At 32.4% G+C, this 26,612-nt stretch overlaps 5 protein-coding genes and 1 non-coding gene across 6 annotated transcripts; 4 read left to right on the top strand and 2 right to left on the bottom strand.

Moving 5' to 3' along the window:
- Positions 1-450: 450 nt before the first annotated feature.
- Positions 451-1,823, top strand: LOC125868139 (serine/threonine-protein kinase BLUS1-like). The gene is made up of 2 exons (XM_049548750.1): positions 451-1,203; positions 1,290-1,823. Exons 1-2 carry the CDS (start codon positions 451-453, stop codon positions 1,821-1,823), a joined length of 1,287 nt encoding a protein of 428 aa, XP_049404707.1.
- A 1,174-nt stretch (positions 1,824-2,997) lies between these two features.
- Positions 2,998-4,292, top strand: LOC125868140 (serine/threonine-protein kinase BLUS1-like). Its single transcript, XM_049548751.1, has 2 exons — positions 2,998-3,654; positions 3,744-4,292. Exons 1-2 carry the CDS (start codon positions 2,998-3,000, stop codon positions 4,290-4,292), a joined length of 1,206 nt encoding a protein of 401 aa, XP_049404708.1.
- A 1,239-nt stretch (positions 4,293-5,531) lies between these two features.
- LOC125868142 (ATPase GET3A-like) lies at positions 5,532-10,025 on the top strand. Its single transcript, XM_049548752.1, has 7 exons — positions 5,532-5,808; positions 6,578-6,699; positions 8,171-8,321; positions 8,570-8,680; positions 9,216-9,354; positions 9,485-9,600; positions 9,736-10,025. The coding sequence occupies exons 1-7, from the start codon at positions 5,545-5,547 to the stop codon at positions 9,910-9,912; spliced, it is 1,080 nt and encodes a 359-aa protein (XP_049404709.1). The 5' UTR covers positions 5,532-5,544; the 3' UTR covers positions 9,913-10,025.
- Positions 10,026-11,236: 1,211 nt separating this feature from the next.
- Positions 11,237-12,137, top strand: LOC125868145 (ATP synthase subunit delta, chloroplastic). The gene has a single exon (XM_049548758.1). The coding sequence runs from the start codon at positions 11,330-11,332 to the stop codon at positions 12,047-12,049; it is 720 nt and encodes a 239-aa protein (XP_049404715.1). The 5' UTR covers positions 11,237-11,329; the 3' UTR covers positions 12,050-12,137.
- Positions 12,138-16,965: 4,828 nt separating this feature from the next.
- On the bottom strand, positions 16,966-18,018 carry LOC125868147 (protein yippee-like At4g27745). Its single transcript, XM_049548760.1, has 2 exons — positions 17,891-18,018; positions 16,966-17,205 (listed from the first exon to the last, which is right to left on the bottom strand). Exons 1-2 carry the CDS (start codon positions 17,984-17,986, stop codon positions 16,966-16,968), a joined length of 336 nt encoding a protein of 111 aa, XP_049404717.1. The 5' UTR covers positions 17,987-18,018.
- Positions 18,019-20,682: 2,664 nt separating this feature from the next.
- On the bottom strand, positions 20,683-20,755 carry TRNAF-GAA (transfer RNA phenylalanine (anticodon GAA)). The gene has a single exon. It is a non-coding gene; the product is annotated as a tRNA-Phe (tRNA).
- Between the last annotated feature and the right edge of the window lie 5,857 nt (positions 20,756-26,612).

Raw genomic sequence — 26,612 nt, 5'->3', positions numbered from 1 at the left:
GTACCTCAATTCTGCTGATCTGAACTTGCAAGTGTATGCGCTAGCATTAGTCATTGTAGTTCATCTAACAGAATATGCACAGTAACATCAAAGAGACGGTGTCCATTTTTCTGTTTTCTGGGCTAGTGACTGCACTAATCTGTTTATACAGAGTCCAATTGTCAGCTAATTTCCAGCTCATTTAACAGCCACAACTAACTAACCACTTGATTAATATTAACTAACTGCTAACAGAAGTGGACTTGTTACATAAGTGAACTGAAGTGTAAAATAGAGGAACTTCGAAATAGTTGAACTCGAACTCCAATACAAATATTGAACACCCGGATGAGGAAAAAAAAGAAGAAGACCATTTGTAAGGGTTTTTTCATCATATAAATACTATGCAAACTTCCCTCTTCTTCTTCTTCTTCTTCATAAATCATAATGGACCTTCAACAAAAAATCATAATGGACCTTCAACAAAAAATAGCTGCAAGCCTGGAATATTTGCCTGAAGACCGCCGCCATTATGCCCTCCGGAAAAAGTTGATACCCGAATTCACCTACGATCCAGGACTCGGAAAGGTCTTCATCGATCAAAACACCGGCACTACGTACGTTCTCCTAGAAATAATCGGAAAATACGTCCAACTGCGGCGTACACACAACTACAATCTTTTGGATGTTATCTACAAAGCTTGTTACTACACATCCGATTGGATCCACAACGACAGTCTCCTTCCTTCCGGTTATGCCACTGTCAAGTTCATCCGACACGGACAAGAAATCCGTCAGAGCAAGCTGGCGGGACAATCAATCCCTAATTCGAACATTATTAACTTCGATAAATGGCTTATTCAGAGATTCAGGCAAGGATTCTGTGTTGCATTGCCTTATATGTCAGAAGGATCGCTCCGTTACATTCTGTCAACTCGATTTCACAACGGATTACCAGAGGATTGTATTGCTATTGCTCTTAAACAAGCGCTTCTAGGTTTGTTTGATCTTCATTTTTCGGGTCTGGTTCATAAGCGTTTCAGTGCTGGGAATATCTACTTTAATTTCAAACAGAGACCTATTTCAAATGTCGAAATCAAATTGGGATTTGCAGCAACCATTTACGATTCAGAGTTGGAATCTCCTCTTTCTGTTAGTCACGGAACAGAACTTGGCCTTGACTCAACTGTTACCATTCTACCAAAAAATCCCGGTGGACTTTCGGTAATAAACAATTTGTTAGTTAAATTAAGGTGTTGAAATTTTGTTATTAGTCGATAATTTTACTTGTGTTTATGAATTTCCAACAGAATCTAGAACTATGTGAGTTGTACAAATGGGCTGCTGCGCCGGAGGTGTTCTATTCAAAATATGAGGAGGATCTAAGTCAAGTTCCATCACCTCTATATCAAGATGATGTTGCCCACACTGTTCATTCCGATATCTGGTTAGTCGGTGTAGCAGCATTGGAATTAGCGTATGGAAATTTAAGAATAAGCAATCGCGAAGAATTTGAGGCAATGATCAAGAAGATAAAGAGGTCGAGGAGATTGCCAGATAAGTTGGAAGTTGTGCTTGAGGAGATTAATGTAGAAGAAGAGAAAGGGAAAGGGAAAATGAAGAAACCTGTGGTATATTTTAACGACAAATTGAAGTATGTGAAAGGTAAAAGAAAGTTTTCGAAAGAGTTTGAGGAGTTGGTGTTGGATTGTCTTCCTAGCAAAGAACCAAAGAGGCCATCAGTTGGAGATCTACTGCAGAGACCATTTTTTCTGTATGCTAAGAACTTGAAATGGTTTCAACGTCGCGTGTTGTATGCAAAGAATCCAATGCCTTATTGCTGATATCTGATGATGAACAATTTGTGGAAGATCAAGATCGTCTATACAAGTATAAATCAATATTACACCAGAAAAAGGGCATATTTACATACAAATATAGGCTCATAATATTGATACAAATGTCATACTGTAGTAGTTCATGTTTTTAGACACTTCATTGCTGAAAATGGGAATTACGTTTCTAGCTTCTTCTTCTTCTAGGATTTTGTTAATGTTTTGTTTAGATCTTGGAGAGTGATATGGAGAATAAATAATTAATGTTAAAGGTAAATTATGGAGAGAAAAATATTATTTATTCTTGATATGTTAAAAGTGACGAGTAAAAAGAAAAGGAAAAGAAAAACCATGCCAAAGACCTAATAGAAGTACCATTACGACTATTTACTATAAACTGCTTGTTGACTATCCTAGAGTGCCATGCAAATGTACAATGTTTAGAAATGGGGTTAGATCTAAAGTAAAATTCATACTAAGATTGATGCTGCAGGGAAAATTACTCACGCGCGGTAGATAGATTAATCAAATGGGGACTCACCATGAACGTTAAATGTATCCTCGGCCAACAGACAAATGAGTCCAAAATCATTTCTTCTAGGACTGCTCTTTTTCTAGAATCACCTTGTTAAGACTCCTCAAATGGCAACACAAGGAGGAACTGATAAGAGACACCGGAGACCAATTCATGCACTATACTATTAGCAACTCAAAAGGGAGATCGCAACCTGCTCATATTTTTAAAATGCTTCTAGAAGAGTTCACTCACTGTTTATGAATGAAAAGAACAAAAAGATATTCGAGAAGAAAACTAGATATCAACAAGACATAGCAAAGGAAGTGGTCTACATATGCAACGCGAGAACAACCCTTCGAATTAGAACCTTATAGTTGGATAGTTTAGTTATAGCTTGATGTTTTATGCGTCTGTTTAATCGAGGAAGAATAATCGTGTTAACTGGACTTTACCTTCGTAAATTTTCTACACTTTAGTAATTAATACAAAGTTGAAATACCCAAAAAAAAAAGGATAACTGAAAATTGGTTATGCGCGCCATTTTTAACTGCTTATTGACTTCAATTTCTTTTACTCTGTTCATCGTATAAATACTCTGTAAACTTCCCTCTTCTTCTTCTTCTTCATAATTCTCCCATCAAGAAAACAAAAAACTCACTGGAAAAAATGGCTACAGGCGCCGGCAACATGATAGCCTACCGTCCTATACCCGGAAATATCATCATCGATACACTGGCCGGCACAAAGTACATCCTCCAAAAAGTAATCGGAACTTGTGATTTCCATTTCATCTACAAAGCTTGTTACTACACAGTCGCATCCACCATCGAAGGCCGTCTCCTTCCTACAGGATACACCACCGTCAAGTACATCCGACCAGGATATGAAGTCTATAAAAGCAAGCGGGCGCAACAATCGATGCGTAATTCGAACATTATTCACTTCGAGAGATGGCGTATTCAAGACTTCAGACATGGATACTGTGTTGCATTGCCTTATATGTCAGAAGGATCGCTCCGTTACATTCTGTCAACTCGATTTCACAACGGATTACCAGAGGATTGTATTGCTATTGCTCTTAAACAAGCGCTTCTAGGTTTATTTGATCTTCATTTTTCCGATCGGGTTCACAAGCGTTTCAGTGCTGGGAATATCTACGTTAATTTCAAACCGAGACCTGTTTCGAATGTCGAAATCAAATTGGGATATGCAGCAACGATTTACGAATCGGATCTGGAAACTCCTGTCGTTCTGGAACGCGGACCAGAACCTGGCAATCAACCATATCTTAGCCTAAAAGGAAAAAATCCTGGTGGACCTCCGGTAGGGTTTCAATTTGTTAGTTAAATTAAGTTGTTGAAATTGTGTTATTAGTCAATAATTTTACTTCTGTTTGTGAATTTTCCCAACAGATTCTAGATCTATCCTTGTTGTCAGATTGGGCTGCTGCACCGGAGGTATTCCATTCAAAATATTATGATTCTGATGATGAGAATAGAAATCCAGCTAAATCGTCATCTCGATCTGAAGATGATGATGACTACAGTTTCAAATCGGATATCTGGTTAGTCGGTATAGCAGCATTGGAATTAGCATATGGAAATTTAAGAATCAGTCATCGCGAAGAACTGGAGGGTTTGATTAGGAAGATAAAGAGGTCGAGAAGATTGCCAGATAAGTTGGAACATCTGCTTGAGGAGTATCATGAAGAAGAAAAGAAAGGGAAAATGAAGAAAGTTACGGGATATTTGAAGGACAAGATGAAGTTAGTGCAAAGTAAAAGAAGTAACAAGTTTTCGAAAGAGTTTGAGGAGTTAGTGTTGGATTGTCTTTGTAGCAGTGAATCAAAGAGGCCATCAGTTGCAGATCTACTGCAGAGACCATTTTTTCGGTATGCTAAGAACTTGAAATGGTTTCAACGTCGTGTGTTGTATGCTAAGAATCGAATGCCTTATTGCTGATGATCGATGAAGATTCATAGTAGTGGTATTGCTAGCTAGAACAAATATTTTCTAGCATTCAGAATGTAATAGGTTCACAATGCTGATAGATATTCTGTTTTGTGTGTCTGATTTCTCTGTGGCTAAAACTAGTTATTGTGTTGTTGGGATTATATGTGATAATTTTTTAGTGATGGGTTAAAGAAGGAATTGATCAGTTTATTTGAACAAGGGAGCTAGTTTTCTTAGAATTTTTTTTCAAATGATCATATGTATTTTGAACATAAAAGAAAACCAATATAATCCAAGTAATTATATGTGACTTAATTTTGAACATCAAATGCTTAGATTAGAAGAATTGTAGTATCAAAACTCTTATATTTTTAAAATGGAAACAATGTCAAGGCAAGTCATAAATTTAGTAAAAAAATGGAAGTCATATTGTAATTGTTTACTTAGGAAAATGATATAGTTAAATTTGTATGAGGTTAAAGACATGTGTTATCAATATAATGTTTGTATTAACTTATTTTTAGATGTTTTTGAATTGTAAGTAGTTTCTTTTTTTTTAGTTTTGAGGTGTTTGGGAAGGTTATAAAGTGTTTTTAAGTACTCACCTTTAGGTCAAAAAAGTTTTAAAACAAGATCAAAAGTCAGAAGTAAGGTACCATCTAATTATAATTTAAGTACCAATTAGTTGGTTTTTATTCGGAAGAAAAAGGAGTTGACACCCCTCTGCTAGGCATCGGTGTTCGGAATATCGGATTGGACATGAGAATTTCGATTTAAATATTTACTTTTTATATTAAAGAAAGTACAACTTAAATAAGTCCAAATAGAACTTTTTGATTTTGATTTTTGAGTCTTTAAACTTTAAAACAAGTCACAACAATTAAAAACCTTAGTTCACCTAATAATTTGTACCTTAAAATTTATAACTTTTGATAATTAACAAAGACCAAAGTCATCCTACCATCTATGCCATGCATTAAACTTTATTTACTCGTGTAACATTTACATTTTTATCTAGATTAGTTAAGTAACATGATATGAGCATAATTCTAATTTACTAAACCTTTTAAAAATTTGATTTATTAGTATATACTTAGTTGGTTAAAATGAAAGGTATAAAAAATTCACTTAAAACACGTGTCACAAGTAAGGAAGGAAGGGAAAAAATTGGAGTTGAAACAAAATAAATTTATCTAGTTTTGTTAATGGAGATTTAACTTTATGCCCTCAAAAAAATGAAGGAAAGGATCAAGCATAATTAATGGCTTCGAATAATCCAGATTTACCAGAAGGTACAGTGCGTAACCTAATGGAACAAGATACACTGAAATGGGTATTCGTTGGCGGCAAAGGCGGTGTTGGAAAAACGACGTGCAGCTCTGTTTTAGGGATCCTTCTTTCTCAGGTCCGATCTTCTGTTCTAATCATATCAACTGATCCAGCTCACAATCTAAGCGATGCATTTCAACAGCGTTTCGCTAAAACTCCTACCGTTGTTAATGGATTCACCAATTTGTACGCCATGGTACCGTTGGATCTTCATTTATTTTCTAGTCTTTGGTTTTCCTTGTCCATCTGATTTATTGCTTCAATCAATGTGCATTGTTATTACTTACTTACTTACTACTCAAATACTGACTTTAATACCTTAGGATTCGACGTATATACACTCATAATCTAACGAATTTTTTACAATATTAGTGTAATTTAACATCTTATAATAAGAGGTTATTTGCTTTAATTTTTGTGTAATTAGTTCCACTGATTAAGGTTACTATCTCTTATAACTAACAGTGTATACAAGTTAAAAGCTATACGTTACTGTGCACCTTGTACCATTAACCATTTGTAATTACCTGGCTTTTGTACCCAACCGAACACTAAAAAATGGATCGGAAGGTTGATTTTTTAAGGTAAATCATTTTCTAGAGAGAATGTTATCCATGTGAAACATTCCCTCAAACGAAATGCACCCTAGATGTTATTGTTTAATTGCTGCAAGTCTTGAGAAATTATGAAAAATGACAAAAAATTGATTATAGGAGTACTTATTTTCCCTATTACATAACTTCTTTTGGCTGAGGTGGGGAATTGAAGCTTGATCCTTTTAAATTTTGAGCAATACTCGTTGTTGTCGAGTGTAATGTGTGTTGAATTATGTATTTCAGTGATTTTAAAAGAGAAATTTACGTAAAATTTTATCAAATTATGTAAGCTTTTTCAGTTTATGGTCAATTTTGTTCTGATATGCTGTTATGGGGTAATGATTTTATAATTGAAGCTCTGTTCTTTAGGAAGTTGATCCATCTATAGAGAATGAAGAAGGTGGTTCAGAAGGAGTGGACGGTTTTTTCTCAGATTTGGCAAATGCAGTTCCAGGAATTGATGAAGCTATGAGTTTTGCTGAGATGCTAAAGTAAGTACATTTTTTCATGACACATAAATTGGATTATGGATTCTCTTCCCCAAAAATGAAGTTAAAAAAAAGTTTTTAAGTATATATGTTGGATGTAGTAACTGCAATTCGGATGATTTTTGGCTTTATTCTGGTGATATTATGATACAAGTATATTAAGCAACTTGTAGAGGATCACTGCAATCAACTGTTTGGTTTTCGAAAAAATCAAGCTTCTCTTTTCATGATGGTCACTTTTGCATCATTGCAGCTGATGTTACGAGAACGTTTATATGATCAAGAGAAAAATACATTTGTGGTAATGAGATAGTTAAGAATTTTTATAGTGCTCTTTAAATTAAGGAAAGGACATGAGACATCAATTTCAAATTCATGAATCTGTGCCAGCAAGCTAATGCTACACCATACATTACTACATGTACTGGACTGAACTGAACACCTACGATATATATATATATATAGGAAAATAAGGTTTTCTTTTGTAGATAGATATAGTTGTTAATGTGCACGAATACACACGTAGGTTCTGTTCTTTTTAGAAAATCTCTTTTTGTAGTCAAATTTTCAGTACTTCATTGTGTTGCTTACCTGCCTAGCTCAAACTATTCTCAACAGAGTCAGCGTTTGGCTTCTAAATTCAGCACTTAAGGAAAGCATATTAGCTAATGATGTGTACCCGTCTAGCTGCCTGATTTGTTTTTTTCTAGAAATATAGGAGGGTTGCAGATTTTACATATGGCACAGTGATGCATTGCATAACAAACACTCAAAAGCCAACATGGAGAACGATTTGAATTTTGTCTTGGTTGATCTTTTGCGTCCAAGTCTTAACTCGTATGGCATATTTTTTTTAATATAATGGTTCTTAGCTGTGTAGCCTTTTTTTGTTAGTTTGTTATTTTCATGATTCTGTTACTTGGCAGAAAGATTTTAAAAATTAATTTTAATAGTTAGGGAGTTCACTGCATTGATATGGATTTGAGTTTTCTAGAAGTACATAATTTTGTGAAGTAGCTCGCTCGCCTCATCACTATATCCTTTTATCTTGATTTGTAACATGGTATTTGGAATGGTTGAGTGAAATTACACGTGTTTGGGATTTATGCTGGAAACTGTAAAGATCAAGCTGGCTGTCACATGCTTATCAGGCAAACTAAGATTAGAAGTTTAGAGCCAGGCAGTTCAACTCCGGAATACATGTGTGCTTATTATAAGTGAAACAGGATTGTGGAGTTTACGTTAATTCCAATTTAATCTTGCTTTTCGTTTTCCTGGACATCTGAATCATATATAGCTGATCATCTTGTAACAGTTTTCACTGGTAATTTTCATCCTGTTATGGTACATTGATAGTCCTTATATGCTAGTATTTGTTTGAGAGCTAGAAGCAAAAACGAACTTGTGTTTTCTGGTCATTCTGGTGTTTTCTCTAGCTCGTGGACTTCAATACACTTGATTTGTTTCTTTCTAGATTGGTGAGAACAATGGATTACTCTGTAATAGTGTTTGATACAGCGCCAACGGGACATACTCTCCGGTTGTTACAGTTCCCATCAACATTAGAGAAGGGGCTTGCAAAAATAATGAGTTTGAAGAGCAAATTTGGTGGTGTTTTAAGTCAGGTAACAGCCCCTTCCCTCCGAAAAAAACAGGAGAGAACTTGTTTTTTCTTTTCACATTCTACTATTTCTCCTTTTAAGCAGTTACAAGAAGATCTATAGAGATGCTATTGGAGTATAAGAGGTTACGAGAAATGTGTGCAAAATTATTGATAGTTTCATCTGCAAGCCTGAAAGTTGAAGCTATATTGTAGGAAGTAGATGATATGTTTTTGTATATCTATCATTAATGCAAGTACTGCCAATCGCAGATGACTCGTGTCTTTGGTGTTGATGATGAATTTGGCGAGGATGCAATTCTAGGCAAGCTGGAAGCCATGAGAGATATTATTGAACAAGTGAACAGACAATTTAAGGATCCTGTAAGAGTTTGCCTAATTATGTTCATTTATTTCAATGAGAACTTGTTTTATATTCATTAATTGTAGGTGGAACCATAGTGACAAAATTTAGTCCAGAGTTCGTGGGGTCATGCACTTTCTATAGCTTGCAGCAATTGAGAAAGAAAAAAATTGAGTCAAGACTGTCATGCATTATTTGAGCCTTGGTAGTTTCAGTAGAAAATAGTTTCTCAATCCATTTAAATATTTATTCAGTTAATTTAATGTCTGAACTTGATCGCCCACAACAGTTACTTATGTTTTGAATTTAGAAAAAAGACTAGATTGATATGGATGAAAGCATAAATATTCACAAAACATATTCTGGCGATCTTATTTTGATTGTGGAGAAAATCTACTAAGAAGAAGTGCAATATGTGTTATATATACTTATGTTCTTTATGTCCAAAAAGTTCTTCGAGTGATTCTTACTAGTAGCTAAACAGTGACCTTCTTTATGTTTTCATTTTTACTTATTCTGAGTTCTGCCTATAAATTAACACCACTTTTCTTATAGGACATGACGACATTTGTTTGTGTTTGTATTCCGGAATTCCTCTCTCTATATGAGACTGAAAGACTTGTTCAGGAACTCACTAGGTTTGAGATTGATACGCACAACATTATAATTAACCAAGTGCTCTATGATGTAGAAGGTACACAAACTTCCTCGATTGTTTTTCCGTTTTAATCTATTTCCGCCGTTTCAATTAACCTCATTTTGTTTATGATAACTTGTTCCTAGGCAAGAGAATTCATAACTATCTGACTTGTGACTATTTTCAGTTGTTGAATCCCAGTTGCTGAAAGCTAGAATGCGGATGCAACAAAAATACTTGGATCAGTTCTACACGCTATATGACGACTTCAATATTACCAAGCTGCCTTTGCTACCACAAGAGGTATGAAGATACCTTCCTCTCACGAACACACACGAACATATTTCCGTTTACCTTTTGGCGCATTCAAAGAGTATACTGGCCATAAAATCTTGTCAAACCAATGACAACTCATATTACTAACCTTTTTTTGGATAGGTTTGTGGTGTTGAAGCTCTGAAAGAATTCAAGTATCGTTTTCTAACACCATATCGACCTTCTCGTGCGCGATGTTCAGTGGAAGAGTTGGAGAGTGGAATAGCCAAACTGAAAGAACAGTTGAAAGATGCTGAAGCAGACTATGAAAAAATTAGGAAAGGGAAAAGTCAGGTTTAATCTAGAAAGACTTTTCAAATGTTAGGGAGATAGTGTCATTGAACAAATTATCGTGTTCTTTGAGAGGATCATCATGTATAATTGTTTTATACATTGATTTGCCTTACCACCAAGTGAAAAGGATTTATCTTTCCTAACATATATAGCTTATCATTACCCTTTTCATCAAATCATTAGATAGGCTTCTTACTTATGGCATAATGCTACAACTAAGCTTCTGTTTCAAATAAGTCGGGATTGACTATATAAATACAAATCTGTTTTATGACGATTCATCATGAATTTGTTAATTTTACAGTAGTTGTCAGCTCGACACAACATCAAATGAGAAAAGTCACCCAATCGGAGCTGAGCATCCCAAATACACAACGAAAATTCTTTCTATATGTAATCCGGTGATACTTAGCACTCTATACAATATCTCCGCACCTGAGATTTGGCATTGGAAATCACACTCAATAACCTTGAAAAGTGATAATCTTGAACTTTTGACCCCTGTATGCTATATGGACAAACCTTCAAGGTCAAAGTCAACATAGCAGTCTACAATATCTCCACGCTTGATATTTGACACTGGAAATTACACTCAATAACCTTGGAAATTGATAATCTTGAACTTTTGATCCCCGTATGCTATATGGACAAACCTTCAAAGTCAAAACTTAGCACGGTACAATATATCCACGCCTGATATTTAGCACTAGAAATTACACTCTATAAATCTTGAAAATTGATAATCTTGAACTTTTGATCCACCATTTGCTATATGGACAAACCTTCAAGGTTGAGGTCAAAGTCAAATATTGAACTTGAAGATTTTCTCATGGAGCGGGTTAAATGTTCAAGACCTTACTTGTATTTGGGGAAATTTTCGCAAATAGCCACTTATAATAAACTTAATTATGCTTCATAACTATAGTTTGCATATTTACGGGTTGTAGCTATAGTTTAAGTTGTCTCATTTGTATAATTCACGGATACATTTGTATAATTGAGTTACATTTGTACAAATTCAAAATAACAAATTTATACAAACACAAACATCTGAACTTAAAATAGTTATACAAATTATATTATATAAAATTACATTATGCAAAAGTTATACAAATTATGAATTATACAAATGTGCTAATTATACAAACTCGAAACCCTAATTGAATAGTGGTTGCGAATGATAATTAATTAAAACTATATCCATGATGAATAATTAACTAGTATATATTTGTTTAAGAGGTAATTTTCCCTATTTGTTATTGTAAGCCCAGCCCAAGATAAGCCAGCTCTGTCATTTGGTTCAACTGGTGGCTGAAAAATTATCCTGTTTTGTCTTTGTCGCCTATATTCCTCACCACAATTTCTTCATCTTCCTTCATTCCCTTTATTCTCAAAAGTTAACTTCTTTACCCAATCAATCCTCATGGATACCCTTTCTACCTCTGTTTCTTCCCTTAAAGTTTCAAACCTCCGCAGATACTCTGCTGATTTCCACCATTTCAAGAATCCCTTTACAACAACATCATCTTCTTCCTCACCCCACTTCAATTTCCCAAAACCAACTTCAATCTCAAACAAAACCAACTCTTTCACCCATAAAAAGACTACAAATTTCCCATTTCTATCTAAAACCCCACCTCCCAAACAACCCATTTCCAAGCATCAAACAGCTCATACTAGAGCTTCAAGTGGCTATGCTGCAGCACTTATAGACATAGCTAACTGCAACAACTCACTTGAAAAACTCGATAAAGACGTAAGGAGGTTATCAAGATGGTTAAGAAATGACCATTTGCGTGTTCTTATGACAGACCCTTTTGTGGGAAATCAAGAAAAAGGGTATGTTCTTAAGGAGATTTTGTCTAAGGGGAATTTCAACAAACACTTGGTGGGTGTGGTGAAGCTTTTGGTGGAGAAGAACAAATTAGGGATTGTGGGTGAAGTTTTGATGGAATTTGAGAGGATTTATGATCAGCTTTGTGGGACACAAGTGGTTTTGGTTTCATCAGAGGTGAAAATGGAGAAAGATGAAGTTTTTGGAATTGCTAAGAAGGTGCAAGAACTTAGTGGGGCTGAAAGAGTGAAGGTCAAGGTAAGAAATTTGGTTGGTGATAAGAAAAGGTCACACTCCTTTGCTCTTTGACTTTAACTTTTGAATAAGCCATTCTATACGAATTCAAGATTTAGAGTCAATGAATTCTGCTCTTTATATACATGTCAATTTTATTTTATATGTATGTTTGTGCCTAATCTTGATCTACTATTGACTTTGCTTAAATGTGTTATATGTTATATTGTGAGTGGTTAATTCTCTGATGTAATTATTAGTGATTGATTTCACACTTTGAATAGCGTGTATCAATTCTATTAAAAGTCATAGCAAGTTCCTCATTTCAACAGTATCCAACTAAGTGTAATGTGTCGAAGTTTGAGGTCTTACTACTCATACTAACTGATGATTTGATTGGGTCATTCTTGACACATAAATAATAAGAAAGGAACGATTTAATCCTTTGCTCTGACCCACTAAGTTAGCTCATAAGAATTCACTATAGTGGAAGGACGAGCTCGTAGGTTCTATAGACTCACTCTCTTCACGACTAGAGAAGTTACTATATGCGTGCATGACTTCCTTAGCTTGTTTTGCTTTAAAGACACCATTTTTCGTAGGAAAAGGATATGTAAAATGTAGAATTTGAAGAAGAGTATTTACTTTCATATTTGTGATTGAGAAAATTCTTGTTTATTTTATTTCTTTAATAATTCATAAACCATGTGTTTCTTTGTATCAAAATAGTAGATTAATGTCAAAACATACTAAATCAAATTGAAACTAAAGCACATTAGAGTTTATTTATCAAAAACAAATAATTTCTTGATTTTTACAACACTCTGGGTTTATACTAGGAAAGTCATATACACTTGTCTTTTGGAAACAATATTTTTATTTACGTGAGGTAGGATTGTTGGGAAATAGCATATAATGGAATTATTTCAGAAATTTATTGCTTACATGAATTATAGATAGCATATAACGAAAGCATTTCAGAAATTTATTGTTGTAGAAAACAAACACAAACCCATACTATGTACAAAGTGTGTTGAAAATTTAACTCAAAGAATATCTCTTGAAATATGAGCAAATATCTTCAAACAAGTTTGACTCTAATTCTGTTGTCTTCTACAATGATCCCAAAAGCTCCGATGGTAATCTTCTTAGCTAAGGGACCATGATAACCAAACATTTATTAGAGGAGTACAAACATTTTTTCCCACCAAACAATTAATTTTCATCGTTTCTATAGTATTTAAAATCCTATTTTCTAAAAGAATGGGGAGAACAAACGATTTTTCTTGTTCAAGGAAAAAAACATGTGTATGTTTTCTTGGTTCCAGTTTTAGACTAGTAAAAGGTCCTTATAAGTAGGGGTTGGGTTCTCCAAATCTAGAAAAATGATATTCAGTTTGATATGTGATACTTGTCCACTCAAGTATTGAAAAAGTCGTCTGTAAATTTGAGATTACTGAAGAAGACGGCAGAATCAAAGACAAACTTGATTCAATAAATTTTCTCACGCTTCAAGAGATATTTCTTGAGCTAAATTTTTCACCATACTTTATGTATATATGTGTTCATAATTATTGTCTATAATTCATGTGAGCAATATATTTCTGAAATACTTTTATTGTGTGCTATTTTTCAACAATTGATATCACTTGCTTGTTTCAGTTGTTTGCATCTAACTAGACAACATAATAGTATATTTATATATATGCTCTATCATATATATACATAAATATACATAAAAGAAGAAGAATTAGAAATTGGTGGCGGCTGTGACAGAGAAAAGAAAAGGTGACAGACTGGGTTTTTGCCATTTTTTTCTTAATTCTTTTTATAATTTACTTTTAAAAATAAAAAATAAAAAGGGCAAAATTTAACTAAGAAACAGTTTTTTTTTCTGTTTGATTAGTAAGTGAATTTGAAAATTTTACGAATTTTGATTACCCTGAAAATAGGTTTTGTTTAGATGGACTTTTTTCTAGATTTCTTTATATGAAATTTGCACAAAATTTATTTGGTGACAAGGGTTTTTTCCCGATAATTATCAAGAAAGAAGTATTAAGTTTATATATTGACTTAGACCTTCCTCCATATCAGGTTAATTTAATGCAAGTGACTAGTATTTAATCATTATTTTGACAATTGTATTAAATTATTCTAAAGTGAGTAAAATATATGATTAAATTTATGTAATTAGAATTATGATTTTCACTTGACTTAAATTAACCGTAGACTCTCTATCTAAGCTGTCTATTAAAGTTNATGTATGTGATGAATTTGAATTTGATTATTTATTGATATTTTTCAATTTCAAATTCAATGTCTCTTTTTACCTTCTTTAGCATTATTTTGGATCAAAACAAACTTGAGAGCAATAATTATTTTGACCAGAGGAGAAGAAATCTTGACACTGTATTAACTGTTAAAGAGTATAAGTTTATATTTTATGAAGAGTCTTCTTTGAAATCAGATGAGGAGTCTAGTGATGAGGATAGGTTAACTTATCATTATCGGAAATGACAAAAAATTGATGAGATAACACAATGCTATATTACATAATTTTACTATCGAATGTGTTGCAATATCAACAAGTTGTACTTTCTACTGTTGAAATTGTGGGAGAGCCTCAAAAAAATATTTAATGACGAGGATCGGTAAGCTAAGTAGACTGTCATGAGAGCTCTTTGAATACTAAGATGGTTGAATGTACTCCTGTTAGCGGTTACGTTCTGAAGATGGTGAGTCTTTTGAATGGACTAGAGGTGTTGGGGGCTGAAATTGATAATGACCCGTAGACTGAGATGATATCGTAATCTGCCAGACAGTTTTCCATAATTTTGCCTGAACTACAAGATGGAATCTATCATATTATAATTCAAGCGAAACTATTGAAAACTATCTATAAAGACCGCAATATCATCTTAATTAGTGTAGGAAACATTCTCAATTTCAGTCCCCCAAAACCTCTAGTTTATTCAGAAGACTCATTATCTTGAGAACATAATCCCTAATAGAAGTGTCTCCAGCTATTTTAGTGTTCATAAAAGCTCTTATGACAGCCTTTGCTTAACATTTATTTGAGACTCTCCACAATCTCAAAAGTAGAAGGCATAGTTTGATGTTCCAACACATTCGATATTGAATCCATATGTAGCATTGTGCTATTTCATGTCATTCATGATAAGCTAACTTATCATCATCACTAAATTCCTTATTTGATTTCAAAATACACTCTTTATAGAGTATAAATTTATACTCTTCAACAATTGATACAATGTCAAGATCCCTCTTCTAGTCAACATTGTTATGACCCTCAAATTTGTTTTGACCCAAAATAGTGCTAAGAAAGATCAAAGAAGACATTTGGAATCTGATATTGCAAACCATTACAATCCAACTAAACAGACATATAATCATTGTACAATTAAATTCAACCTCATAATATACATATATATTCATGTATCTCAGATAGTCAATTGATGGGATTGAAAAACTACTCATGCAATTGACATATATAATAATTGATTATTCACTCCATTAACTTTTACAAACATAATTCTGATGGGGAGTCTATTGTTATTTGAAATCACGTGAAAATCAAAATCATAGTTATATTGGTTCAATCATATATAATAATAGTTAGTTTTAAAATTAAAAAAAATATAATATTTTTTTAATTTTCTGGTCGTTTAGCACTTTCCATCAAAATAATTTCTTTAAAAATTCAATCAAAAGTCGTCAATAACAGTTCATGTTTCTTGAACTTTTCTCAATATATATTTAGTTATCCATTTAGACATATGCATGGCTTATGATGTCATTGTTGAAAAATAGCACTTAACGAAAGCATTCGAGAAACTTATTATTTATCTGAAATATAGATAACAAACACAAATACATATTACATATAAAGTATGATTTTTTTTTCTGATTAGAAGAACCCTACTTATAGAGAAGTTTTTTCTCAACCCAATGGAAGAAAAAGAATGTGCCTTCTTCCTTTTCAAATAGGATTCTGAGATTCTTTTTATTTAAAAATAAATAAATAGGATTTTGAGTTATAGTTAAATATGTATACATTTGAAAGTAATTATTAAGTCTTCTTATTATGAATACAATTCAAAAATAATAATTTAAATTAGTTTTACCATAGTAAAATTACAAATAATTAATTCTATTAGAAATTAAGTTGCACTTCTTTATTTATATTTTAAAATTTTCCTATTAAACATTTAATCATATAATTTGCCTATATTAAGATTACAAATGTTAATTAATAAATTAAATTACGGGTGAATTTAATTCTATGATTAATTTTCTCATAAAAGTTGTATTCATCAATCTATATATCGAGACATGGATTACATGCATCAATTAATATATTATTTCACCAATATATATTATTATCATCCAATCTACCATGCATATTGATCTATCTCAGAATTTTATCTTTTAATAAATCAAAACGACAATTAATATATACAACTCATGATAATTATATAAAGATTAATCAGAATATAAGTACAGTCAACAGCTTAGACAATATGTTTTTGTTAGAAAATCTAAAACATCTATTTCTACTCGGTCATATTCTATACATACATAATACACTAGCACAAGAAGTTAGACCATTCTCGTAACCAAAATAAATTACATATAATCTCATACTATAATCATTTTGATGATTTGTTCAAATTTTCATCTACAATTATGAACTATAATTTTTAACTCAAAAGAACCTGTGATTAATTAATCTTCTGTATGTAAAGTTAAACTCTATACACCAAATCATCTTATATAAACGTTGAGGACACATATAAGATAAAATGACATTCAATGTAACATTTTATCGAATTGAATAAATAAATGATGCTACATCGAAATACATAGTTAATAATGTATTCTAACAAGAAAGGATCTACGTATATTTTATTTTTTTCACACGTCATCTTATAAAATTACATCGAATATATTATCGTTGACAAGTCATATACTTAAATATGTTCATAAAACCCCTCCTTGACAATCTTAAAGTTTTCAAGAACAAATTTTCCTTCTTTGTACTTTTGAGTTTCATCATATGCTTTTTCATATTTCCATCCCAAAACTTCCCCACAATCAGAGCATTTAACATCAGCCACAACATGCAAACCACTCATTAGTTGCCTGTCCTCCTTTTCCCCTATCACTACATTCATGGCATGTGTAAACAAATAAGCCCTCCCTGTTCTTGCCTGCCTTTTCACAACATATTGTGTTATAAACAAAAGCGGAAACATCGTGTTTAACTGAACTCAATATTTTTTACGCAACATAAAAATATGTATAATTCTTTAAAAAAACAATAAAATTTTAACGAAGTTTGAATACAATAATTTTGATTCAAACCTTATAAATATGTTTACAGTTTACTTAGTAAGTATAATAATGAATTATCGTAGAATTTCAGAATCGAAGATGAACCATCGTAATTTCAAATCTACAATTGGTAGTAAAAGCCCAGTCAATGGCATAACTAAAAATTTTACTAAGATTTATCAAAATGAGAAAAAGTACACACACGAATAAATCAAAAGGATTTAACACATAATATATATACCAAAAAAAATATTATTTTACGTATACATAATATAATTTTCTAGTGAAAGGATCGATTGATACCCCTCGAATATATATATATATATATGGTGTCGCCACTAAATAGAAGCGAAGCCAAAATATTGAATTTATTGAGTCTAAATAAATTATTTATTCATATTGAATATATTTTTTTAGATACAAAATTATAAGAATCTTAAAGATAAAATTCGATCACACTAAAAATTTTGTGTTCCCTTGTTCTTTTTATCATTTCAAGTTCTCCTAGAATAGAAAGAGATTAAAAAGAATTGAGATAAAATGAAAGAAAAAAATCATAACCTGAAAATTTTTGGAGACAATATCATCATGAAGAGCAATGTGATTTCTGCATTTACAACTACTATATATCCTTGGACCTACTAAACCTTCTTCCATATATGTTGAAAATATTGAATGTTCTCACAAAACAAGAGGATCAATAAGTAATTAAAGCTTGATTAGTATTTAATGATCAATTAGTTTGTAGAAAGATTAATTTCTTGCTTGCTTGAAGCAAAAGCTTTGTTCAAGTTGGCTAACATCAATAATTAGACTGAAAATAAGATGAAAGAGAAAGGAATTAATAAGAAAATGAAATAGTTGATTAAAGATTAATTTACAAATTAACAAGTGGTAGTAGATTGCAAGTGCAATCAACCAACATTTTTAGATAAAATAATTAGGTGTTGATAAGGATGGGATTCACTATTTAATTCTTTTAGAGATAATCTTATGATCATTAATTAGTTATTATTATAACTTGTGAATTAATAATAACAACCTCCCCCACCCTTATGTTATGGTCAAAATGAATAAATATTTATTTTTATTTGATATTATATCATGGCAATAGATATATTATATATGTTTATACGTAAATTCTTAATACTTAATCATGGTTAATTAATATGTATTTTAACCTTATTAAATGAGTTAATTATATTAACATCCAATGCAGGAAGTAAAACCTCTATAAATTAATATAGGTGGGACCATGAAATTTTATTATTTTATAGAGATATTATTTAAACGATAAATTAATATTTATTAATTTAAAGAATGGTTTGAGATTTAATGAAGGTTAATTTTGATTATATCAAAATCATTGTATCGTACTAATTTATGTATCATATTTATTGAATATCACTATCGTGCAAACAAAAGAGCATGGATGACAGGTGTGCTTTTTGATGAATATATTCGTTGGTTTAACCACAAAATACATGGTAAACGAATTTTGCTTAAGGTAGATAATTGTCCATCCCATAATAGAAATATTGAAGGACTGCAAAATGTTGAATTATTTTTCTTGCCACCCAACATGATATCCAAAATTTAACCTTGTGATGCTGGGATAATAAGAGCTTTAAAGATGAACTATCGTAAAAGATTTTATCGTAGGATATTAGAAGACTATGAAGTGGGACAAATTGATCCAACAAAGATTAATGTTTTGGATGCTATCAACTTTGCAATCCCTGCTTGGACAACAAATGTTCAGCTAAGAGATAATAGCAAATAGTTTCGACACTGTAAAATTCGTTCTGGGGATGCAATCTCAAAGAATTTGAATGAACCCACTTGTGAAAACGTCATTCATGAACTTGAAGTCATGATTAATGATCTCGGTTACCACAATAAAATGGATGTCAATAACCTGTTGGATTATCTGGGTGAAAGTGATACATGTTTAGAGGTCCAGAGCTTAGAAGAAATTGTGGATACCATCAGAAAAAACAATGTTGATGACGAAGTTGAAGATGATACAATACCTTTGGAACCAGTTACGCGTAAGGAAACACTTATCATATCTAGAACTCTTCACAATTTTATGGTCCAGTTCGAAAAAACAATATCAATGCTCTTGGATGCAATAAGAAAAAATAGAGATGAGCTTCAACTAGATTTAAATTTTAAGAAAAAACAAAATACAATAGAAACATATTTCACTAAATTGTCTTAGATATATTTGTACTTTTAAAGAATTATTAATTTATGATATTAATGGGACCATATATTTATATAGGGGTCTTCTGGAAATATATTATCTTATCGAAATTGGCAATTTTTTTCCATTGGCCCAAGTTGGGACCGGAGAAAAATATTACTTTAGTGAGATTATTAATTTATCGAGTATTAATTTATAGAGGTTTTACTGTATGTACCATCCAATAATACGTTTGGAATTTTGTAGCATATATGTGTTCATACACTTATTCAACCACAATATTATATTTAGTATAATCTCGTAAAGGTTTGAAAGGATAAAATATATGTAAATATTATTTTTACCTTAGATGATAGAAAGGTTATTTTTTGAAGCACAAATATACTTATTATCAGCGTAAACACATTTTGACAGAAATATTATATACAAGCAGATACACTTATTAAGCATGCAACACAGTGTATTTCACCATTATTATGTGCTTAAATACAATATATTCCGCTATAGGGATGATGTATATGCACGAATGCACTTATTATATATGCACATATATAATTTGTTTCACTATTATTATGTGCATAAATATAATGTATTCTACTACTGAGATGTTGAATATGCTCGGATATACTTATTATGCGCACGTATGTAATGTACGTATTCTGCTATAGAGACATAGAATACGCTTTACTACATTTATTATGTGTGCAAATATAATGTATTTCACTATTATTATGCGCGTAAATACAATATATTTCATTATTATTATGTACATAAATATATTCCATTAAATTTTGAAACTAAGATACTGCTATGTGTTATAATTAAACAAAATCTTGCAACTTTACATATCTGACCAGTGTAATAACACTATTTATGAAATTTCTCTTAATTCAAATAAAAATTACATTATAGATAAAATATCATCAAAAAAAAAAAAATACATATATTATGGATGATAAATTCTGTTGCTTTTTCATATGTTTATTCTTTATTTTTTGAACCACTATAATAAAAATTAAATTTGATAATTGCATAAAATGAAAGTAAGACAATATCCTTGTGAACTTTTAAATCATAAAAAAGTTTACTTATAGATTTCTTGTCATAACAAATTTTATTCTCAATCTCCATAAAAAAAAAGTAATGCGGTGAACGTGGATCGAACACGTGACCTTCAGATCTTCAGTCTGACGCTCTCCCAACTGAGCTATCCCCGCAATTGTGAAATAGGCAGCACTAACTTTATAATTCTCAGATATCTAAATCTCAATAATGATTATTAATATTTTGTCTCTGAATATGAAAATAAAATAATCACTGCTGTAATATATTTGGGATTACTTTTTTTAAAAAAGTTTTTATGTTATTTTGTATTGTATAATTTTTTTTCTCTATAGAATCTTTTTCTCACCAGAGGTAATGATAAAAATTCTAAAATTAAGTATATTGCTACATATGCTAGGTCACGGATAAATGAAAGTTACAAGAATTCAAAAATAGAAAATATGAACTTAATTATTGGAGCACCATTAAAAAATAAAGAACTATAGTAGCAATTACCATAACTCAATTCCAAATAAGTTGAATTTGACTACATAAATTCTCAGTTACCATGCAGGTTTATCTATTTAAAGTAATCTCAAGTAGATGTTTTACAAAACAAAATGAAAATGAAGTACTAAAAATTATTTATATTTATCACTTGCATAAAAAAAATCCTAATAAGGCTAAAAGACTCCTAGAAATGGTTGTGTTCCAAGGTAAATACATTAACATGACATGAGTAAAAGTACATATTTTCAATTACTAATTGTACCGCTAATTTTTCTTCCATTTATCATATCTTTTGTTAAGTCCCTATGAATTTCAAGAAATTATCAATATTTTGAGATAATTCTATTCCGTGTGATTTTCAGTCTATCTTATCTTTTATAATACATTCATTTATCATTGTTTCATGATTAATACATCTAAAGATCGACGTAAGACGATAAGAGCATGGCAATATCACTTCAAACAACTCTCATTTTTAATATGAGTGTTCTATTTGTACCTTTTCGTGAATATAGTCATTAAAAATCTTTTATTTCATTTATATTTTAAAAGAAAATACTATAATAATGTACAAACTTTCATGCAAATGTAATATACATTGAATTTGTCAAGGTCAGTAGCTACCTGCTTCCATTTTCCTTAGGTCATGAATGAATTGACTATATATCTAATTCCCATTAGAAAACCTCAGAAAAGTTTAATATAATAGCTTTGTATTTCATATAATCTAAACTAATTTGGTTGACTTGCACCATATGCTAGAATGCAATTTTGTTAGAAAAATATTGAGGTGGCAAATAATAATATATAATAGGGCAATTTTTGACAAATTAAAATAAATTAAATCAATAAATCGATGATGCTATATATATATGACAAAGACAAATAATGGTATTGGATCAAATTTTGACCGGTTAAACATGTAAAATCAATAAATAAATCATGACTTAGATCTTCTAAAATAAATTAAAAAATTGTCTGAATCAAAATAACGAATCATAACCCAACTTCCTAACATAAAAAACAACCTCCATCTTTTTAAGTTAGAGATATATACATACTGTGCTCAAGCAGACAAAACAAATTATGTCTGACAAAACCAGCAGCATACACTACAAAAAAATTGTTAATTACATGGGGATTTTCTTGGGAATTAGTATGAAAATTTGTAGGAAAATAATTTTCCTACAAATTTTCATACTAATTCCCAGAAAAATCCCCATGTAATTCATAATTTTCTTGTAGTGATAAGTTGTGAAATAATATACTTTCTCCATTAATGGAGGTTGAGCTTTCACCAACAATCAGAGAAGAAGGAGAGAAAAGATATTATTGAGAATGTGAAAAACTAAACTGTAATCAATACAATGTATATGTATATATACACACTGATAGAATTTTCATACTTCTAACAAACTCAACTAACTATATATGCTGAAATGGTAAACGTGTGATTCCTAACTAACTAACCAACTAACTCTGTGAATGAATAGTGACTAACTAATCTAATCTNCCCCCCCCCCCTCAAGTTGGAGGTGAGTTACTTATAGACAACTTTCTCAATAAATTAGTATGCTTGACTCCAGTTAAGGCTTTAGTAAAGACATCAGCCAATTGTGAGTTTGTGGGGATGTGTTTGAGTGTAATCAATCTGTGTTGCAGCTTGGTTCTGACAAAATGACAATTCACCTCTATATGCTTAGTTCTCTTATGAAAAACTAGATTCTTAGCAATGTGCATTGCTGCTTGACTATTACAGAAGACATGTATAGGTAAGGAACACTTCACTGATAATTCATCAAGTAATCTCTCCAGACACTAATTCACCAACAACTTGTCTTACAGCTCTATATTCAGCTTCTGCTGAAGATAATGACACTGTGGCTTGCTTCTTAGATTTCCAACTAACAGGGCTATCACCCATGAGTACTAAATAACCACTCACAGACTTCCTTGAATAAAGACAAGAGGCCCAATCTGAATCACAACAAGCACTGATGGTGAGGTCAGATGAAATGACCCAAAAAGTTCTTAAAAATGTGCTTTGGAAGTTACCGGAAACTTGTTTAGCTATATCAAAAAAAATCCGTTTCGTTTTTCGAAAATCCGACTTCATATTCTTGTTTAGGGGGTCAAATTGAGTGGGAAATGGGTCTAACCCAAATTTTAGAGCAAACGTATCAAAATCCGAAATTTCCAAGTGAAGCCTTTTTCGAGGGTCTACTTTGGAGGGTTATATCTCCTAGCAAACAAATAATTGGGTGGCCCATAACATATCCATGGAAAGCCCTTTGAGTTAGCTACCTAACGCACTTCATTTCACCTCATTCGGAGTTCAGACGNTAAAGACATCAGCCAATTGTGAGTTTGTGGGGATGTGTTGGAGTGTAATCAATCCATGCTGCAGCTTGGTTCTGACAAAATGACAATTCACCTCTATATGCTTAGTTCTCTCATGAAAAACTGGATTCTTAGCAATGTGCATTGCTGCTTGACTATTACAGAAGACATGTATAGGTAAGGAACACTTCACTGATAATTCATCAAGTAATCTCTCCAGATACTAATTCACCCATAACCTATCTTATAGCTCTGTATTCAGCTTCTGTTGAAGATAGTGACACTGTGGCTTGCTTCTTAGATTTCCAACTTACAGGGCTATCACCCATGAGTACTAAATAACCACTCACAGACTTCCTTGAATAAGGACAAGAGGCCCAATCTGAATCACAATAAGCACTGATGGTGAGGTCAAATTTGTCAGAGATAAAATCTCCTAATATAGGATCTTGTTGCAAATATCTAAGCACATGATAAGTTGCCTTCAAGTGGGGTTCTCTAGGAGATTGCATAAACTGACTGAGGTGTTGGACACTATATGCTATGTCCATCCTTGTGTTAGTAAGAAAATTAAGCTTGCCTACTAGCTTTCTGTAATGAGTAGGATCTGACAATAGTGTGCCTTCTGTGAGCTTCAGTTTCTCAGTGGAATACAATGGTGAAGTGGTGGATTTATAAAGCATGGAGTCAAATTCTTTCAAGAGTAAACTTTCTCTATAAGATGAGGACACCATTATGTCTGTACAATATCTCCAAACCAAGGAAGTAATGCAGTCTTCCTAAGTCTTTTATCCTAAATTGCTCATGTAGGAAAGCTTTCAAAGAACCAATCTCCTTCATGTCAGTACCAGTTAAGATGATATCATCAACATATACATCCACAAACACTAGAGAGCTTCCATTCTTCTTATAAAACAGTGAATAGTCACTGTCTGAATGAATGTATCCTTTTGAGCAAAGACTATTGGCCAGCTTGTCATACCATTGCCTGCTAGCCTACTTTAAACCATACAAGGACTTCTTCAATCTGCAAACCATGTCACTACTGCCTACTGCCATGCCAGGTGGTAATGCCATGTAAACTTCCTCATTTAAATCACCATAGAGGAAAGCATTATTGACATCTAATTGATACAGATTCCAACCTTTCTTGACTGCTAAAGAAATAAGAGTCCTGACTGTGGTCATCTTTACCACATGTGAGAAGGTTTTATTATAATCTATTCCAGTTTGTTGAGTGTACCCCTTCATCACTAGTCTAGCCTTGAACCCTTCTATACTGCCATCTGCTTTGTGTTTAATTTTGTACAACCATTTACACCCAATAACATTCTTTCCTTTAGGCAAGTTAACTAGTTGCCTAGTATCATTTGCATACAAGGCATCAAATTTCTGTGTCATTGCCACTTGCCAAGCAGGATTCAAAATTGCCTCTTCATAAGAAGAAGGTTCAATATCATGTGAAACATTATGGATCAACTGTTGGCTATCAGAACATAGTGTGGTAAAACAGACATGATCAGGGTGAGATATAAATGAAATGAGTGAGTGTTGTGGATCAAGAACATCAATTATGAGTGGAGAAGGATGTAGATTGGGTAATGAGTATGTGTAATCTTTCAAGTAACTAGGAGCGTGAAGGGACCTAGTTGTTCTTCTAGGTGCAAAAGGAGCATCACCAAGGGCAGAAACAGTAGGGTCAACATGAGGTATAGGGACTGCAGGTTCAATGGTAAGTGCATTATTAGTTGTGGGAGTGTGATCATTAGTGACTTCAACCAATGTGTGAGAATTCAACATTTTATCATCAACAAAGTTGTTTGTTTTACTAGGCATGCAAAGTGACAGTTTAGAATGATGTACAAGGAACTGCAAGACATAATTGAAACTAGAACCAACTGGAGCAATGAAAAAATGAAAAATAACTTCATAAAAAAAAACATCCCTGGACACATGAATTCTCTTGATAGCCAAATCTAAGACCTTGTAACCTTTTGTATTAAAAGGGTATCCAATGAAAATGTGGGGTGTTGTTCTTGGTTCAAATTTGTCCTTATGGGTTTTCAAGGTAGTTGGAAAGCAAAGGCATCCAAAACTTCTAAGGTGGGAGTAGGTTGGTTTCTTTTGATATAACAGTTTATATGGGGATTTGTTCTGTAGGAGTTTTGTGGGTAGTCTATTGATCAAATAGGTGGCAGTAAGGACACATTCTCCCCAATATCTCATGGGCAATTTTGACTGAAACAGAAGTACTCTTGCTGTCTCAAGAAGGTACTTATGATTCCTTTCCACCACACCATTTTGTTGTGGTATGTAAGGACATGATTTTTGGTGTATTATGCCTTTTTCCTGAAAGAAACAGGTTGCCTCAGTGCTTGTGAATTCCAGACCATTATTAGATCTGATGGTTTTTAAGTTGGTATGAAACTGATTTTCTATTAGGGATATGAAAGCTTTTATAGTTTGAAATGCATTGCTTTTGCACCTAAGAAGTTGTGTCCAGGTTGATCTACTGTAATCATCCACCATGGTTAAGAAATAGTGATAGCCATTATGTGTTGGTACATGATATGGTCCCCATAAATCAATGTGAAGTAGTTTAAATATTGAGCTGGTTGCAGTTGTACTCTCTGGAAATGGCATTCTAGTTTGTCTAGCCATGGGACATATTGTATAAATAAAGGGTTGTTTGCTGGAAAATTTTAGGGGAATAGTAGATATACACCTCATTTTTACAAAGGGCACATGTCCTAACCTAGCATGCCATAAGAATTCAATGTCATGATTGTGAGTATGGTTAATATCAGAGAAAGAATCAACAACAGAACATGAAACATGATCAATAGAACAAGCCTCATTATTGATTTCATGAGAGTATCTTACATTTGGTGGTGAAGCTTGGCATTCACTTTCAACTGAAACTTTCTTGCAGTAGTTAAAAAGAGAAACATGTGGACATCTATCATGAGAAACAACATTACCATTTGNCTACTAGCTTTCTGTAATGAGTAGGATCTGACAATAGTGTGCCTTCTGTGAGCTTCAGTTTCTCAGTGGAATACAATGGTGAAGTGGTGGATTTATAAAACATGGAGTCAAATTCTTTCAAGAGATCAAGAGTAAACTTTCTCTGTGAAATGAGGACACCATAATGCAGCCTTCTTAAGTCTTTTATCCTAA

The sequence above is a fragment of the Solanum stenotomum genome, chromosome 6 (assembly GCF_019186545.1).
Source record: "Solanum stenotomum isolate F172 chromosome 6, ASM1918654v1, whole genome shotgun sequence".
NCBI lineage: Eukaryota > Viridiplantae > Streptophyta > Magnoliopsida > Solanales > Solanaceae > Solanum > Solanum stenotomum.
The sequence above is the reverse complement of the archived record's forward strand: the minus strand, read 5'-3'. Positions and strand labels throughout refer to the sequence as shown.